Below are 18,039 nucleotides of genomic sequence, written 5' to 3' on the forward strand. Positions count from 1 at the left end.
AGTACATGACAGGCAATGCGAAATGCAAGTATCTATATAGCTCTTTTAAGCAGCTGGCACAGGAATGATTGCAAAGTGACTTTCAGTGTCATATCGTTGTGTCTCTCTTTGTTTCACTGCCAGTTGTTCCTTGACAGGGTGACATACATTTGTGAAAGTTGGCCAAGAATTTCCTTGTGGGTTCTCTCAATTCATACCAAACTGCCACAGACACCCCTGGCAAAAAAAAATTTACTTTATTTTATCATGAAAATGGCCTTTGCCTAATACAGTTGGTGCGAGCCTCTCAGTTGGATCGTATTAGCGTCAAGATTCATTCCATGGGCTTGAACACAAAATTTATATGTGGGAGTTGCAACCCATTTGATCAGTCTTTGAACTGCAGCACAGGCCACTTTGCCAGGTGGAGTGAAAGATTGTTACAGCACTAATCAATGAACAGGAGATGAAGACTCCACAAATATCCCCATCCTCACTGATGGAGGAGCCCAGCAAATCAGTGCAAAAGAGAAAACTGAAATATTGGCATTGGTCCTCAGCCGGAAGTGCCAAGAAGATGAGCTAACTTGACCCTCTCCTCGTGGCCCCAATAATTTCATTCACTTCACAGGATAATAAGAAATGGCTGAAGACATTGAATACTACAAATGCTATGGGCCTTGCTAATGTTCTGGCAATAGTAGTGAAGACTTGTGTTCCTAACTGTGCACTTAACCAGTTGTTTCAGTACAACTATAACATTGGCAACACAAGAAAATTGCCTAAATATGTCCTGTGCACAAAAAGAACAATAAATCCAACCCAGGTAGGAGCAAGTTACTGCAGATGCTGGAATCTATACTGAAAACAAAAGATACTAGTGATTACAGGAGGTCTGACAGTATCCATGGAGAGAGAGCAAGCTAACGTTTCAATTCCAGATCTGACATGAAGTGTGGAGAGGGCAGCATTTCTGCTATAGTTGGGGGATGGGCGAATGGGAGAGAAGAATGGTGACAGAGAACGTAACAATTCAGCCAGAAGAAACAGAAGACAGTCTGTGCTTGGCATGCTGCAGTGCTCCAGTGAATCGCTGAACAAACTGGAGAACAACATCTCACCTTACAACATTCAGGACTTAATATTGAGTTCAACGCCTTCAAATTGTCAACCATTTCCCATTTCTTCCCTTTCTTTTAGCTCTAACTGTTACATTCTGTTATCACGTCCTCTCGGTCCTCCCCCCACCCCAGTGAGTCTGTCTGTCCTTTCAAATCTGACAGTTAGACACACCATTGTTCTGTCATTCTCATATTCCAATGACTTAATTTGAACTATGAATATTCTTTGTCCTCCAACACTCCACCTCCCCACACCCCACACACACACACATACACACACAAAATTAAATGCTGTCCTTTCCACACCTCACATTAACTCGAGTGAAGAGTCATCTGGACTCAAAATATTAGCTTCCTCTCTCTTCCCATGGATACTGCTTGACCCACCGTGATCTCCATGAATCTCCGAGAGCTCACAATATAATAAATTTCAGTCCGAGTCAAATTCTGAAGCAGTGAATTTTATTGAAACGTTCTTGCAAGAAAAGGGGTGACTAGCAAGTAGCCACACGATCCAGAAATTACTCCACAATTTATACAGTTTAATTCTCAGTACTTCCCCATTTACCTCATTGGCCTTCAAACCTACCGAAATTCCTTATTGTGTTCTGCCTCGACCCAGCTGTGCTCCGCCCTTGTTTACTTCTCCCCCTACTCCAAGCTGGGTGACCCTCCCCCCTATAAGTGACTTGGCTCACTTCAGTGCTGACATGAGGGAAATTTGCTGAGCTTGGAATATCTTGATGTTCTTTTTCAATTTATCTATTTGTCTGTAACATCTTCCATTGTTTGCAGGCATGTTCCATTCTAGTATGCACATTTTAGCTAACTCAGAAGAAACGATGTATCCCTTTACATAGTCTTCATTCTTGTATGCACATTTTAGCTAACTCAGCTCTTTGCTGAAACGATTATACACTGGTGTAGGTTAGTTCATTCACCTTGCATAAGCAATCATTATTATCAAGAAACAGTCTGCTGTTTAGAATTTGCTTTTTAAATATCTTCCATTGATTCAGTGGAAGTATCCAAAATAACATGATCACCTGGCTGGGATAGAGAGTGCTTTCTTTTTACTTTACTATTCAGTTAAGTGCACCTCAGATGTGCACTTGTGATGCCAAAGTATACAAGCTGATAGGTTAATGCTGGAAAATGAGATTTGAATAGTAAAATGGTGCTGTTGACCAGCACAAATGCATTTGGTGAATGGGCCTTTTTCTGTTCTGTAGGTTTTTTAGATTCTATGATTCTAAGTGAAATCCCCACTTTTGGTATAATGGGATGTTTGTTCTCAAAACGTTAATAAAAATTACAGAAGAAAATAACAAGAATAAAAATATCCAAAGTGTACAGAACGTTTTGGGAAATGGAAAAATAGAGTTAGGCCATTCCAGCACATTATTACCTTCCAGATATCACACCCAGGTGTTTACAACACCTACACTAAATAACTGTATACATTCATATACAGCCTTTCAGCTGTTCAACTCTTTAAGAAGCATAGTTGTTGTCAAAGAGTCATCCAGAATGGAAATCGACCTTTCAATCCAATTCATCCATGCTGACCATGTTTCCAAACTATAGGAGTGCCACTTGGCATCGAAGATTGAACCCAGTATGTGGAAAGAATGCACCATTTTTTCTGGGCAAATGACACTGGGGCAGACAAAAACAACAAGCAATTCTCTTGACAGCATGTAGACCCACAGCTTTTTTGGTTATTGGGAGCCTAACATTGCCTGAGGCACCAGATATTAAAACCTTTCAAAAGTTGACAACTTTAGTTCAGGAATATTATGACTTCAAGCCTCCTCTAACTCTGAGATGCTATCACTTTTACTCTGCATTTCAAGTACGGGGGAACCATATTGGGATTTTTGACGAGGTTAAGATAACTGGCAGAGGCATGTGATTTTGGTTGAACCCTAGATGAGTTGCTGAGAGACCATTTGATATGAGGGATTAATGATGTGACCATGCAGAAGTGCCTACCAGCTGAAAACCAACTGAACTTCAAACAGGCACTACTACTAGTTTTGTCATTAGAAAATGCAACAAATGGAGCTCATGAGTTGCAGAGCATTCTGAAGGACATGTATACCCTTGGCAGGGTGACTGAGCATGAATGCAAACAGTTGCATAGCCTCACTCAGGACGTATCCTGAACAGAAGGACTCTAGGTCAGCCTACAATAAAACCCCAAAATAAAGCCATTCCTCAGTCAAATGGTTAAAATTTTTTTCAGGATCTGGGCCACAGGCCATTGTAGTTACTGCCGGTATGTGGATTCAAGATAGCAAAAGTTGAAACTTTATTGCTGGAACAGCACAGCAGGTCAGGCAGCATCCAGGGAACAGGAGATTCGACGTTTCGGGCACAGGTCCTTCTTCAGGAATCATTCCTGAAGAAGGGCCTGTGCCCGAAACGTCGAATCTCCTGTTCCCTGGATGCTGCCTGACCTGCTGTGCTGTTCCAGCAATAAAGTTTCAACTTTGATCTCCAGCATCTGCAGACCTCACTTTCTCCTCAAGATAGCAAAAGACATCCCACCAGGTCTGAATTGAGTAAGAAAACTCAGAGATCAGTATCCAGGAGACTGCAGGAACTGGAACAGTTCAATTGTTTAGCAACATCTAAATCTGAACCAATCAAAATAAACATCTGGTTAAATGGTCACCAGGTTCTCATGGCAGTTAATCTCAGTGATGCAGATCCTGTCTTGACCAAAATTCAAATAGTCTTCAGGTACCTTGGATGAGTATGCCACCACCATCACAGACTTTATCAGCAAGTGTGTGGAGGACTACGTACCAAAGAAGTCAATCCAGGTGTTCCCCAACAGGAAACCTTGGATGAATCAGGACACACAGAACCTGCTAAAAACCGAGCATGAGTCCTTCAATCAGGAGACCCACTCAAATATGAGGAATCCAAGTATAACCTTTGCAGAGCCATTAAGACAGCCAAGGACCAATACTGATCCAAACTAGAGACCCTGATGGACACCTGGCAACTATGGCAAGGACTGAATGACATCACAGGTTCTAAAAAGAGACAGTGCAAGGTAGCAGATGATGACATATCCCTCCCAGATCGTCTCAACGCCTTCTATGCTCGCTTTAAACAAAATTTCGGCCAAGAGGTAACACCTATTCCGACAAGTCCTGATGAACCTATCCCAACAGTTACTACATCAGAGGTCAGATCAGTTTTCCTTCGTGTGAATCCAAGGAAAGCGATGGGACCAGATGGAGTATCAGGCTGTGCACTCAGAGCACGCACAGATCAACTGATCAAGAGGTCTTCTCAGACATCTTCAACCTCCCCCTGCAGCAGGCCACTGTCCCTGCTTGTTTCAAGAGGCCAACATCATCCCTGTGCCTGAGAAGGCTCATGCAGCATGTCTCAATGACTACCGCCCAGTGGCCCTAACTTTGGTGGTGATGAAGTAAGTGCTTTGAAAGGCTAGTCATAGTAGTAATCAACTCCAGCCTCCCCACTACTCCAGGTCGCCTATTGGACTGACAGATCCATGTCCAATGCCATATCACTTGCCCTTCACTCAACCCCAGAACATCTTGATGCCAAGAACAGCTACGTAAGTATCCTACTCATTGACTACAGTTCATCCTGCAACACTATTATCGCCTCGAGACTGATTACTAAGTGTAGTGATCTCGGAATAAGCCCCACTCTCTGCAACTGGATCCTCAGTTTCCTGACCCACAGGCCACAATCAGTGAAAATTGGAGACAATATTTCATCGTCACTACCACTCAACACTGGAGCCCCCCAGGGGTGCGTACTCAACCCCCTACATTGACCATGCAGAAGTGCCTACCAGCTGAAAACCAACTGAACTTCAAACAGGCACTACTACTAGTATACCCATGATTGCGTCGCCAAACACCAGACTAATGCCATTTACAAGTTCGCTGGTGACACCACCATAGTCGGTCAAATCTCAGACAGCGATGAAACAGACTACAGACGGGAGGTGGGAAGACCTGGAAAAATAGTGCACTGAGAACAACCTAGCTCTCAATGCTGGCAAAACCAAGGAACTCATTATTAACTTTCGGCAGGATGTTACTCATGCCCCCCCTACACATTAACAGCACAGAGTTGGAACGAGTGGAGAGTGTCAAGCTCCTGGGAGTGGTCACCCACAACAAGCTTTCTTGGACTCTTCATGTGGACACATTGGTTACAAATGCCCAACAATGTCTCTTCTTCCTCAAGCAGCTGAGGAAATTTAGCATGACGGCAAATATCCTTGCCAACTTTTATAGGTGCGCCATCAACAGCATTCTGTCTGGATGTATCACTACCTGCTATGACAACTGTACCATTCAAGATCGGAGACGGATACAGAGAGTGGTGAACTTGGCCCAGACAATCACAAAGGCCAACCAAGAACACACACACCAGCCAATTTCGCAACAGTTTCTACCCTACTGCTGTTGAATACTGAATGGACTCACAAACCCCTAACGTTCGCCTGTACCTGTGTTTTTGTTTTTGCCACTAATTACCTATTATTTACTATCTATGCTACTTAACTATGTGATCTGCCTGTATTGCTCGCAAGATAAAGCTTTTCACTGTGCCCTGGTACATGTGACAATAAATTCAACTCAATTCAATTCACTCTGGAATCCAACCCTTAAGTTTTCATAAGACCTCGGCCAGGCTGAGAACCTGTATGGGGAACCTTTAAAGAGTAAGGATGCAACTTTAGTCCTAGTCTCTTCTGAGAAGCAGCTTGTTCAGTTACCACTGATTGTCATAAAAGGCTCAGGCCCAAGCCTGATGGGATAAAATTGGTGGAGAAACATTCAACTTGATTGGCTCAAGATTTTTCAATTAGAAAATGGCTGCCTGAGTGAAATCTTAATTATAGTTTTCTGGAAAGCCCAGGGATATCAAAGGAGGCAAGGCCACCTTACACGTTGACCAGGAAGCAATTCCATGATTCTGCAAGCACCAAGCAGTGCCATTTGCCTTATGTGGAAAAGTAGAGGTAGAATTCAGGAGTAAACCACTTTTTGCAGCTGCATAAATACCCAATCCCTTGGATAGAGGACTTATATGTAAAACTGGCAGGGGAATTGTCCTTCACGAAGCTGGACTTGAGCCATACATATCTGCAATTATGATTAGATGAGGATTCCCAGAAGTATGCTCCAATTAATAGCCATAAGGGTTTATACCAATGTATAAGACTGCCTTTGGGATTTTATCAGCCTGTGGCATTTTCTGGTCGACAATGGAGAACATTATACAATGTCTATCCGAGGTGCTAATAACCAGGAAGACCAATAAAGGGCATGTAGAGAACTTGGACAGGTTGCTTAAACGTTTCTCCGAGTTGGGTGCACGCCTTAGGAGGGAAAACTATGTGCTCCAGGCACCCCAAGAGACCTACTTAGGCAACAGAGTCGACAGACCAGGTTATACCCCTTGGACGATGAAGTGAGGGCAATCAAAAATGTTCTGGCTCTCACTTCTGTACCATGGCTTAGGTCTTTCTAGGATTTGTGGGTAAATACAAAGCTTCATACATAACCCAGTCTCCATCTTGGCAGCCTTATACCCGCTATTGTAAAACGGACAGTCTTGGAAAAGCTCTTGTAGCCAAGAAGTAGCCTTTAAGGAAGTGAAGCAGCTTCTATCCTCATCCAAGGTATTGGCACATGACAATCTCAAGTGAGGTGTGGTGCTGACATGCAATGCCTCCCCATATGGTATCAGGGTAATGTTGGCTCACCGGTGATGTAGCAGTGGAGGAATGCCTGATAACGCATGCTTTCTGGACTTTGGCTGATGCTGATGAAAAGTTTATGCTTGAAATGTCGACTCTCCTGCACTTCAAATGCTGTCTAACCAGCTGTGGCCTTCCAGCGCCACACTCTTTGACCCTGAATGAAAATATCTCCAGATAAAGATGGAAGGTTTGGCAGCCATTTTTGGTGTACAAACGTTCCACCAATAACTTTGTGGATGTAAATCTGTAATAGTAATGGACCACAAACTCCTGCTAGGGTTACTCAAACAGGACAGGCCTGTGCTGCCCATAGCTTCCGGTGAAATTCAGCGGTGGATTCTTATTCTGAGAAAGTACAATTTCAAATTGGAACACTGTCCAGGAGGCCAAGTGACAAATGCAGATGTCTTGAGGGACTTCCCACTGGCGGGTATATCACCAGTTGCACCACCACTAGAAGAGTCCATTCTGATTTTAACCTTTCTGGACACCCTTCTGGTCACTGCTGACAATATCAGACCATGAAGACAAAAAGATCCCATTCTGGCAAAACCAGAACAGCTACTGGTGATGGGGGAAACAAAAGGGCTGTCACAATTAGGATTAAAACCTTTCTGGACCTGGTGAGACTAAATCAGTGCAGAGGATGGTATATTACTATGGGGAGCAAGAGTGATTGTCCTGAGCAAAGGTTGCTGCCAGATATTGGCTGAAATCCACCAAGGTAAAAACAATGACTGCAGATGCTGGAAACCAGATTCTGGATTAGTGGTGCTGGAAGAGCACAGCAGTTCAGGCAGCATCAAAGAAGCAGCGAAATCGATGTTTCGGGCAAAAGTCCTTCATCAGGAATAAAGGTAGAGAGCCTGAAGCATGGAGAGATAAGCTAGAGGAGGGTGGGGGTGGGGAGAAAGTAGCATAGAGTACAATAGTCTCTTTGTTGGCTATGTAGAACAGTTGATCTTCCGTAATTACACCGGCACCACTCGCCACCTTTTCCTCCGTTACATTGATGACTGCATTGGCGCCACCTCGTGCTCCCGCGAGGAGGTTGAGCAATTCATCAACTTCACCAAAACATTCCACCCTGACCTTAAATTTACCTGGACCATCTCTGACACCTCCCTCCCCTTCCTGGACCTCTCCATCTCCATTAATGACGACCAACTTGCCACGGACATTTTTTACAAACCCACCGACTCCCACAGCTACCTGGATTACACCTCTTCCACCCTACCTCCTGCAAAAATGCCATCCCATATTCCCAATTCCTCCAACTCCGCTGGATCTGCTCCCAGGAGGACCAGTTCCACCACAGAACACACCAGATGGCCTCCTTCTTTAGAGACCGCAATTTCCCTTCCCACGTGGTTAAAGATGTCCTCCAACGCATCTCGTCCACATCCCGCACCTCCGCCCTCAGACCCCACCCCTCCAACCATAACAAGGACAGAACGGCCCTGGTGCTCACCTTCCACCCTACGAACCTTCACATAAACCAAATCATCCTCCGACATTTCCGCCACCTCCAAAAAGACCCCACCACCAGGGATAGATTTCCCTCCCCACCCCTTTCCGCCTTCCGCAAAGACCGTTCCCTCCGTGACTACCTGGTCAGGTCCACGCCCCCCTACAACCCACCCTCCCATTCTGGCACCTTCCCCTGCCACTGCAGGAACTGTAAAACCTGCGCCCACACCTCCTCCCTCACCTCTATCCAAGGCCCTAAAGGAGCCTTCCACATCCATCAAAGTTTTACTTGCACATCCAATAATATCATTTATTGTATCCGTTGCTCCCGATGCGGTCTCCTCGACATTGGGGAGACTGGGCGCCTCCTAGCAGAGCACTTTAGGGAACATCTCCGGGACACCCGCACCAATCAACAACACTGTCCCGTGGCCCAACATTTCAACTCCCCCTCCCACTCTGCCGAGGACATGGAGGTCCTGGGCCTCCTTCACCGCCGCTCCCTCACTACCAGATGCCTGGAGGGAGAACGCCTCATCTTCCGCCTCGGAACACTTCAACCCCAGGGCATCAATGTGGACTTCAACAGTTTCCTCATATCCCCTTCCCCCACCTCACCCTAGTTCCAAACTTCCAGCTCAGCACTGTTCCCATGACTTGTCCGGACTTGTCCTATCTCCTTTTCCACCTATCCACTCCACCCTCTCCTCCCTGACCTATCACCTTCATCCCCTCCCCCACTCACCTATTGTACTCTGTGCTACTTTCTCCCCACCCCCACCCTCCTCTAGCTTATCTCTCCACACTTCAGGCTCTCTGCCTTTATTCCTGATGAAGGGCTTTTGTCTGAAATGTCAATTTCGCTGCTCCTTAGATGCTGCCTGAACTGCTGTGCTCTTCCAGCACCACTAATCCTGAAATCCACCAAGGTCATCCAGGGATTTCCAAAATGAAGATGTCGGTGAAAAGTTCTGTCTGGTGGCCAAGATTGGATACCAATGTAGATGGTAGTCCAAAGTTGTGAGAAGATTTGTAGCTCGGGTGCTCGTTGTTGTGGTTCTGTTCGCCAAGTTGGGAATTTGTGTTGCAGACATTTCGTCCCCTGTCTAGGTGACATCCTCAGTGCTTGGGAGCCTTCTGTGAAGCGTTTCTGTGATGTTTCCTCCAGCATTTATAGTGGTTTGTCTCTGCCACTTCCGGTTGTCAGTTCCAATGTAGATGGTAGTTGATAGGGCAATGCTCAGAGTGCCAATAAGGACAAACTTTACCACCAGCAGCTCCTCCACTTTCATAAGTATGACCGGATAATCCCTGGACTCTGTTACACATTGACTATGCCGGCCCTTTCATGGGGTCTATGTTTTTAGTCATTATGGACACACATTCAGAGTGGTTGGACATGCATAAAGTTCATTCGACAGTACAGTGATGATGATTGAAAAACTGCGAGCATCTTTTGCAACACACAGGCTCTCAAAAGTGTTGGTCACAGATAGCAGGGCTTGCTTTAACAGCAGAAAATTTGTGTATTTTCTCAAGTCGAATGGCATTTAGCATGAAAGGACAGGTCCATATCATCCATTGTTCAATGGTCTCATGGAAAGACCAGCCCAAACTTTGAAGACAGGCTTAAAGAAACAGACTCTTCTAAGTGAGAGAGACAGTTTCCTTCATCGAGACCATGGGAATGTCCTTGCATGGGTACGAGGCATGGTTGACATGAGGTCAGGTCCTGTGACGTAAGAGGGGAGATCCTGACCAAGCATGTGGACCACATGAAAGCTGTAACTTCACAAATGGACAGGAGCAAAAATACCCAGCCCCTCAGAACATCCAGCAAGGCTGTCAGAACCTGTGGGTTCTCCCGTCCACCTTGCATTGACAAAACCTCTGAGGATGATATGGACACAGTAGATGTCACAGCATCGATGCCATTGCCACCTGAAGAAGACAAATTTCTTCCGAGACGCTCTGGGCACAAGGGGTAGGTTTGTTTAATGTCGTCAGTAACTGAGGTAGAGTCAGAGGAACCAGACCTGATATGAAAATGCCCCAAGATAAACTGCAGAAAATGAATGAGCCTATACCCCAGAACTTAAGAGGGGAACAAATGTAGCGAATGGAACAATGTCAGCCAGGTGGCCTCATTGACTATGAGTTCCCTCATTGGGGCTATTAACCTGGTCCAATCATGGAGTGCTGGCTGACAGATATAAACAGAAGTGTCAGGGGTTCTGCTCACTCTAGGAGCCAATTCTGAGCTAGCTGGGTCAGTGTCATATACAATGCACATATAAATAAAGGGTGACATGGTGATGAGATATTGGCCTTCATGGAGTTATTCCAGGAGCAATTCTGAGATTCTGTGAAAAAGCCCAGAAGATGAGATTTGTTTTCAGCAGATTCTTAAAGCAGCATTTTTAGTGCCAACTGGAGATTAGATCTTTCTAGACCTGGTAAGGTGAACAAGACAGGGTTAATAACAGAGAGAAGTTGGGGCTAAGAACTGCATTTTGAACTTAAGTAATAGCAGTTATGGCGAAAGTGAACTGGAGAACTAGTTTAAGCCATTTGTTTGTAGAGTATTTTTTTTTAAAAAGGTATTTAGTAACACTCAATAAATAATATTCCAGTGAAAAAGATTGTCCAGAGAAGGTTTCCCTAACTGGCAAATATCCCCAGACAATCTTTACGTGGCATTTTTTGATGAATAAATTTAGGCCAGAATATGGGAGGAGGGGGTGGCATAAGGAGGTGATGGGGAGACCTTTTCTAATCTGCTTTCAATGGTGCCCAGGGATTGTTTTACATTCACCAGAACAAGTAGGCAGTGCTTTGCTTTAATGCCATTCACCAACTTCAGCACTTGAATCATGTAGCATTCCTTCCAAATGACATATACAAAACAGCTTGGGATTTTTCTTAATCCTGTTTGCCAAAGACATTTCCCATTGCCTTTTAGCCCTCCTAATCCCTCATTTGAGATCTTTTCTGTTATCTTTGTATTCTTTAAAGGTCCTGTCTGTCACTAATTTCCTAAACCTTACATGTGCTTCCTTTTTTTAACTAAGCTCTCAATTTCTATTGTCATCCAAGGTTCCTGAATCTTGCCATCCCTTTCTTTTATTTTCACAGGAACATGCTGCTCCTGAATTCCAATCAGCTGGTCTTTAAAAGATTTCCACATGTCAGATGTCATTTTACCCTCAAACAGCTACTCCCAATCTACACTCACCAGTTCCTGTCTTATCTTGGCCTTTTCATAATTTTGGTACTTTCAACCAAGGACTTGACTTCTCTTATCCATAAATAATTTAGAACTTGCAAAATTATGGTCATTGTTTCTGAAATGCTCACCCACTGAAACTTCAATCACCTGGCTGGGCTCATTCCCTAATACCAAATCGAGTATTGTCCCTTCCCAAGGTGAACTATTTAAATCTTCTGGATACACCTAACAAATTCAGTCATCTCTCCCATCCAAGCCATATGTGCATTAAGCATTTTTAATCCATCAAACATTGCTTCTGCATAACCCATGATTGAGTGTTCGAGTTGGGATGTCATGTTGCAGCTGTACAGGACATTGGTGGCCACTTTTGGAATACTGAGTTCAGTTCTGGTCTCCCTGCTATCGGAAAGATGTTGTTAAACTTGAAAGGATGCAGAAAAATTTACAAGGATTTTGCCAGGGTTGGAGGGTTTAAGCCATAGGAAGAGGCTGAATAGGTTGAGGTTATTTCCCCAGAGCATTGGAGACTGAGGGATAACTATGTAGAAGTTTATAAAATCTTGAGGGACATGGATAGGCTGAATAGCCACGGTCTTTTTCCCAAGATAGGAGAGTCTAAAACTAGAGGGCATAGTTTAAGGTGACAGGGGAAAGATTTAAAAGGAACCTAAGGGACAACCTTTTCATACAGAAGGTGGTCATGTATGGAATAAACTGTCAGAGGGAGGTGGTGGAGGCTGGTACAATAATAGCATTTAAAAAGCATTTGCCTGGATATATGAATAGGACAGGTTAAGAGAGATATGAGCCAACTGCTGGCAAATGGGACTAGATTACTATAGGATACCTGGTCTGTTTGCATGAATTGGACCAAAGGGTCTGTTTCCATGCTGCATCTCTATGAATCTCTTACTTACTGCTATCCAATTATCTTTTTCACACAGAGGGTAGTGCGTGTATGGAATAAGCTGCCAGAGGAAGTGGTGGAGCTGTCACAATTACAACATTTAAAAGCTGTCTGGATGGATACATGAGTAGGAAGAGTTTAGAAGAAAATGAGACAAATGTTGGCAAATGGATCTAAATCAATGTAGAATATCTGGTGGGCACGGACGAGTTGGACCGAATGGCCTGTTTCCATACTGTACAACACTATGGCTATATAAATGTATTTGTTAAAAGTACTCATTTATTAGTCCTGTGCAGCTATGATCTCAGGTTGAAATCTCTGTGGAGCACAAAATATCCGTGTCGAACTTCTTGTAAGATTATTTGGAAAGATTATGCAAAACTGCTCTTTTATTTTGAAAAAATCAGTTTTCAAGAGCTGTCCCCTGTTCGCAGTTCACACACCACTTGCGTATACATCACTAGGGCATAACGCTTCATAACCTCAATCGCTTTAGTCCCTGAAATAAAATGAATGTCTCCATTGAGCTGCAATTTTACGTGCCCGGCAGCTTTCTGAATGTCCCAGCTACTGCTTATTAAAGCGTGTGGTACCAGTAAACAGGAAGAGTGTTAGGGGTTGGGGGGGGGAGCTGGTATGTTATTATCTGACACGGTTAAGAGCACGCTTCGCCTCCAAAATGCATGCAGATGTTGCTGGCAGTTTCCCACGTGCCGAGAAGAAAGGCCAGTTTAGTAGCGGTCACAAGCCTGACCTGTCCATTAAAAAAACAAATGGACCGCAGTAATTGGCCGCGCATGCGCCTTCGCTTCCTCTGTTCTCTTTCAAAAGCAGCAACTTAGATTAGCGCCTGACATGCCAATCCCAGTTTCTAGGGCACAAATATTAAAATGGAAGCCAACCCATAGAAATATCTTTTATACCTCTCCCATAGATTCATTGGTTGCCAGTAAAGGTATTTTGCTAATCATTTCGAACCGTGACTGCAGTTTGGGGCTTCTTTCTCTATCTGGACCTAGGCAGGTCTCAGTCAACCGAGTCTGTCACTATTCAGGAATCGAGATCAGAATTTCTTCTCAACCTGGTCAGAAATATTACTACATATCTCTAGAGCAGGTGGGAATTGAACCTAGGCCTTCTGGCTTAGAGGAGGGACATGAACGCGGCGCTACAAGGACCCTAGTAACTCGTCATGTTCACCTATAAAGTTTAAATATCAATCAAAGGATAACTTTTGTTTAAACCCCTTTTTTAACACCGTTCCGATTCGTAAACAAGTACTTTTTCCACTCCCCTTCTTGCTACGTTGGGCAGCTGTCCTTTCCAGCATTGATTTCTTGTTGATTCCCTGCAGTGTCGGATTATCATAACACCCATTTTGTTTACAAAAACATGAAAGAACTGCGGATGCTGGAAATCGGAAACCAAAACAGAAAGCGATGGAAAAACTCAACAGGTTCGGCAGCATCTGGAGAGAGAAAGAGAGTTAATCTGTTCGGGTCGATGACCTTTCATTAGGGGTTAACTTTTATTTATATTTTTAAAGGGAAGAAACGTGATACCAAAATAATGAAGACCCCGCCCAAATGAACTGATATTGTGAACCCTCTGAGAAAATGCAACCATGACTTTACGATTTTATTGTAATCCAACAGCCTGAAATGTATCAAAATTGTGATTAGTGCTAGAGTTTAATTCATATAGAATTCGGCTTTTGAGGCAGGTGAACAAAGCCAATTTTTAAACTTCCGCATAAACTCTGGGTCGTGCAGGTGTTTCCTATGTTCCTGAGTGAGACGAACAAGCTGAACTCACGGTGGATTGATCTGATCCAAGACATTTTCCGCAGCGCTGAGATCTCTGATACTGCCCGTTTCCCACGTGTTAAGAAACAAAGAGGACGCGTGCAGCTGGTGCCTTTCAACAGAGACTTGGCTCACATCGTTTATTCGGGCATTAACCACCGAACAGTTGGTGAAATGGATCTGAAATACTAACAGAATGTTGCACATACAGACTCCCACGTTTGAACAGATCATCTATTTTTCCTGGCTCTCCCACACGCACGGACACATATATGTTCATCAGGCGTACACAGCGATACACAGATACAAACATTAAACAATTATTAGGTACAACAGTCGGGTATTCATTTTATTTAAATCCCGCTGATTCAGTAACTTGATAATGGAAAACATGAGTTCCAGCAAAGATTTCAGTACTAGAATATTTTTGCAAAGCGTTAATGCCATAAGATTAAAGTTATTGCAATCTGCTTCTTGGGTGCAACAATGAAGATAATTTGTCTTTGATCATAATGTTTTGGGAATTGATTTGTAATACACCCATGATCCTCTCTATCTTTATTTTGAAATGATATATTTCTCCAGCTTTAATTCAGCTGGATATGGTTGTGTCATCTATCGCACCACTCTATTGACTTGATGTTTAGAGGGCTAAAGCTGAATTAACTGGGAAACGGCAAATATCTAACCTTGCAGCAGGGGGCGCTCTACTACGGTTTAGATGATGTCACTGTGAGGACGATTTATTCTGCTGAATTTAACATCGTGTAGTTGATCAATGATGCCTGTTGGTACCTGAAATGGAAATAATAACCTTCTTCACCTCCATCAAAAAAATAACAAATTCTATGTATTTACAAACAGAGCAATAACGAGTTGCATTGATTCACTCTCTTTGCTTGTGTTCTTTCCAATGCTACAAATCTTGCCTGAGGAAGTTCATTTTTATACACACAAAAGTCTCCTGATTTAAAGTCAAACTACATGATATATTTTCTTCTTTAATCTTTAGGGGTTCTGAAACAGCACATCAGCATGAAGTTCGCTAATATTAAATTGAGAAATGCAAAAGTATTTGGATTATTAATAAACCTGTTCAAAAGAGGATCCCAATAGTTTGCCTTTCTGACCTATATAGCAATACATATTAAGATGATTCCGATTACCAAAAATTACCAGTTGTGGAACTAAAAAGAGGAGAGGAGACTGGGGAGAACTGTGAATGAAATGTTAGAAATTGGAAACGGAAAATGTACTCGTTTGAATTTTTTTTTACTGTGAATGGTCACTTTTTAAAACAGACTGTAAGCTCACACCGATTGGATATTAGAAACGCGCAATTAACAGTAGTGGACAGAATGAACGTCCTCCACATGCTAACATCTGTGATCTCACAGGTTTTATTCTTCAAAGTAAAAAGGATGTGGAGGAGGGTGGGGGGGAGATTACTTTAAAATGGACCAGCGGTGTACGAACAAGCATACTTTCTGTCACAGAATTCCCTCCATAACAATGACAGGAGGATCTTTCCCAGGGTCCTATAACCTCAGATGAGAGTAATTTCCTCTGACTTACTGTGTCATACGTGCCGTCCAGATGGTCCTCAGAGACTGCTGCAGACAAAGGGTTGAAAACGGCCCTTAATTCAGCATTTAGAATGAAAAGCTTCTGCTATTGTGGCTCCGACGCTTTCGATTGGCTGCCGACTGTGGGAAACACCAAGAGAAACAGGCACACGCTCTCTTATGGGCAGGAGGGCGGATAAATAGCGTAGCAGGACCCCTTCCCTCAGCAGCGTCTCTCCAGCCGATCCCAGTCTCAAAGCTAACTGCGGCGCAGTCTGCTCCAAAAGAATGGCTCCTAAAACCTCCGGAGGTAGTCCAAAGGAATATTCCGAGGAAAAGATCACACGAAAGGAGAAGTACAAGGTAAGTAAGTCTCTGCGCTTTTTTTAAAAAGGGAATGATTCAGGGTTTCTTAAAGGTCGTGTTCTACATGAAAAGCTGTTGTTAATTCGCTTCGCTTTTCCTTTCTCAGTTAATGAAGCCAATTATCGAGAAAAAGCGCCGAGATCGCATCAACAGCAGCATTGGGCAACTCAAGGCTTTATTGAGGGAAGAATTTCAGAATCAGGAGCCCAACATGAAAATGGAGAAAGCTGACATCTTAGAGATGACCGTGAATTACCTGAAACTGCATAACCAGAGAATGTTCACAGGTACCTGTCACTGTGTGTTTGCTGATTAACCAGGCTCTGTTGATAGCTCGTTATCATTACCCAATAATATCCATCTAAGCCGGTTTGTTTGCTTCTACCTGCAGTGACCTACAGCAAGAGCCTCACCCAGAATTTTAAAGAAGGCTATTCCCGCTGTCTGCAGGAGATTCAGCATTTCAGCTTCTCCCCGGAGGGCACAAGCGACGTGCAGAACAAGCTGGTGAACTATTTGCACAGAGCTCAGGAGCCGGCTAAGGGCCTGTGTTACCCACTTCCTCCCATTCAGCTTCCAGTCTGTCAACCGGTAACCAAGCAAGAACTGAAACCCAGCGTCACAGTGCTCTGGAGACCCTGGTAGGGAGAGCTGAAAGACGTTTGCTGTGAGCAAGGAAGAGAAAGTTACACGCGTGAAACGCTAGAGTTGTACCCTGGTGTGAAATAGTATTCCATAATGGAAGAACTATTATTTAATGCTCTTCTCTGAAGAAAATCGAAATTATTTTAATATATGAATTATTTTCGTTTAATTTTAAAACGTGACTGCCAGGTTATGGGGTATTCTGCAATATTTGTAGGTGACTAATATCATACATAAACTGGCAGCTAACTCGGTCATTGGGCTGCCTATTATATGTAGGCAGTGCTATCCGAGCTGTCCTTTTATAAAGGAATGTCAGTGATGTGTTGTGAGTAGTCTTTTCACTGAGGGCTGTCTGTATCTTTTTTAAAAGGAAGTGCCTTGAGTGTATGCTGATGTACCAGTATGCAGACGAGTGTCATAGAGTGCCTTGCATTATCGTGAGTTTTTCAACATTTAAAGATCAATCGGTTCGATTATTCCTTGTGTATTGTTAGTGTGACAGATATTTTACTCTATTCCATTTCGTAATGTTCCCTGCGTATTACAGGAATTTGCTGCTTGTATTATCTCCTGCACATTGATGCAAATTCTTCTTTGGCTATCTAAATGCTAGGAGAAAATGAGGACTGCAGAAGTGCTTATGCCCGTTATGTAGATTCTCCTGCTCCTCGATGCTGCCTGGCCGGTCGTGCTTTTCCAGCACCACATTCTTCGTCTCCTATCTAATGCCCTTGCCCTGTAACAATGCGGGATATGAATCAAGCCTCAATCCCAAGTTTCACTGTATATTGCATTGTAACAATGCTGATCTAAATATATTCCTCTATTCATGGTTCTGGTTGTAAATATGTCCTATCTATACTGATGGTGAATCCATGCGCAAGCTATAATCACAATCCTATGTTAAAATCGTTATTTCATTGTAACAATGCTAATTCTGAATAAATGATTGCATTGACAATTCCTTCTCTGTGTCTAAGTGAATGTATGTTAAGCAGTCCGTAATCCGTTTATAATTGGCAATTACACCTGTGCCACTAAAAGTCAAAACAGCTGAGATATGCTTATAAGGTATTTTTAGTGCAGATTTCCCACAACCAACACCAGTCATATTTATGTCTGTATATTATATTGATTTATTTAGGTAATTTCTCATTTTTATTGCTTAAATTA

The 18,039-nt window shown here is 43.3% G+C and overlaps 1 protein-coding gene across 2 annotated transcripts; it reads left to right on the forward strand.

The window, feature by feature from the left end:
* Positions 1 to 16,020: 16,020 nt before the first annotated feature.
* On the forward strand, positions 16,021 to 17,829 carry LOC122562825 (transcription factor HES-5-like). 2 transcript variants are annotated; one of them, XM_043716074.2, is made up of 4 exons: positions 16,021 to 16,215; positions 16,325 to 16,505; positions 16,610 to 16,859; positions 17,237 to 17,829. In XM_043716074.2, the coding sequence occupies exons 1-4, from the start codon at positions 16,141 to 16,143 to the stop codon at positions 17,358 to 17,360; spliced, it is 630 nt and encodes a 209-aa protein (XP_043572009.1). In that variant the 5' UTR covers positions 16,021 to 16,140; the 3' UTR covers positions 17,361 to 17,829. The 2 variants fall into 2 exon arrangements, with proteins under 2 accessions (XP_043572009.1, XP_087856454.1); XM_088000328.1 differs by having other exon boundaries at positions 16,610 to 17,829.
* The last annotated feature ends 210 nt before the right edge of the window (positions 17,830 to 18,039 follow it).

This window comes from Chiloscyllium plagiosum, unplaced genomic scaffold (genome assembly GCF_037043375.1).
Source record: "Chiloscyllium plagiosum isolate Xiang-an unplaced genomic scaffold, Cpla_swu_hap1 HiC_scaffold_24, whole genome shotgun sequence".
Taxonomy (NCBI): domain Eukaryota; kingdom Metazoa; phylum Chordata; class Chondrichthyes; order Orectolobiformes; family Hemiscylliidae; genus Chiloscyllium; species Chiloscyllium plagiosum.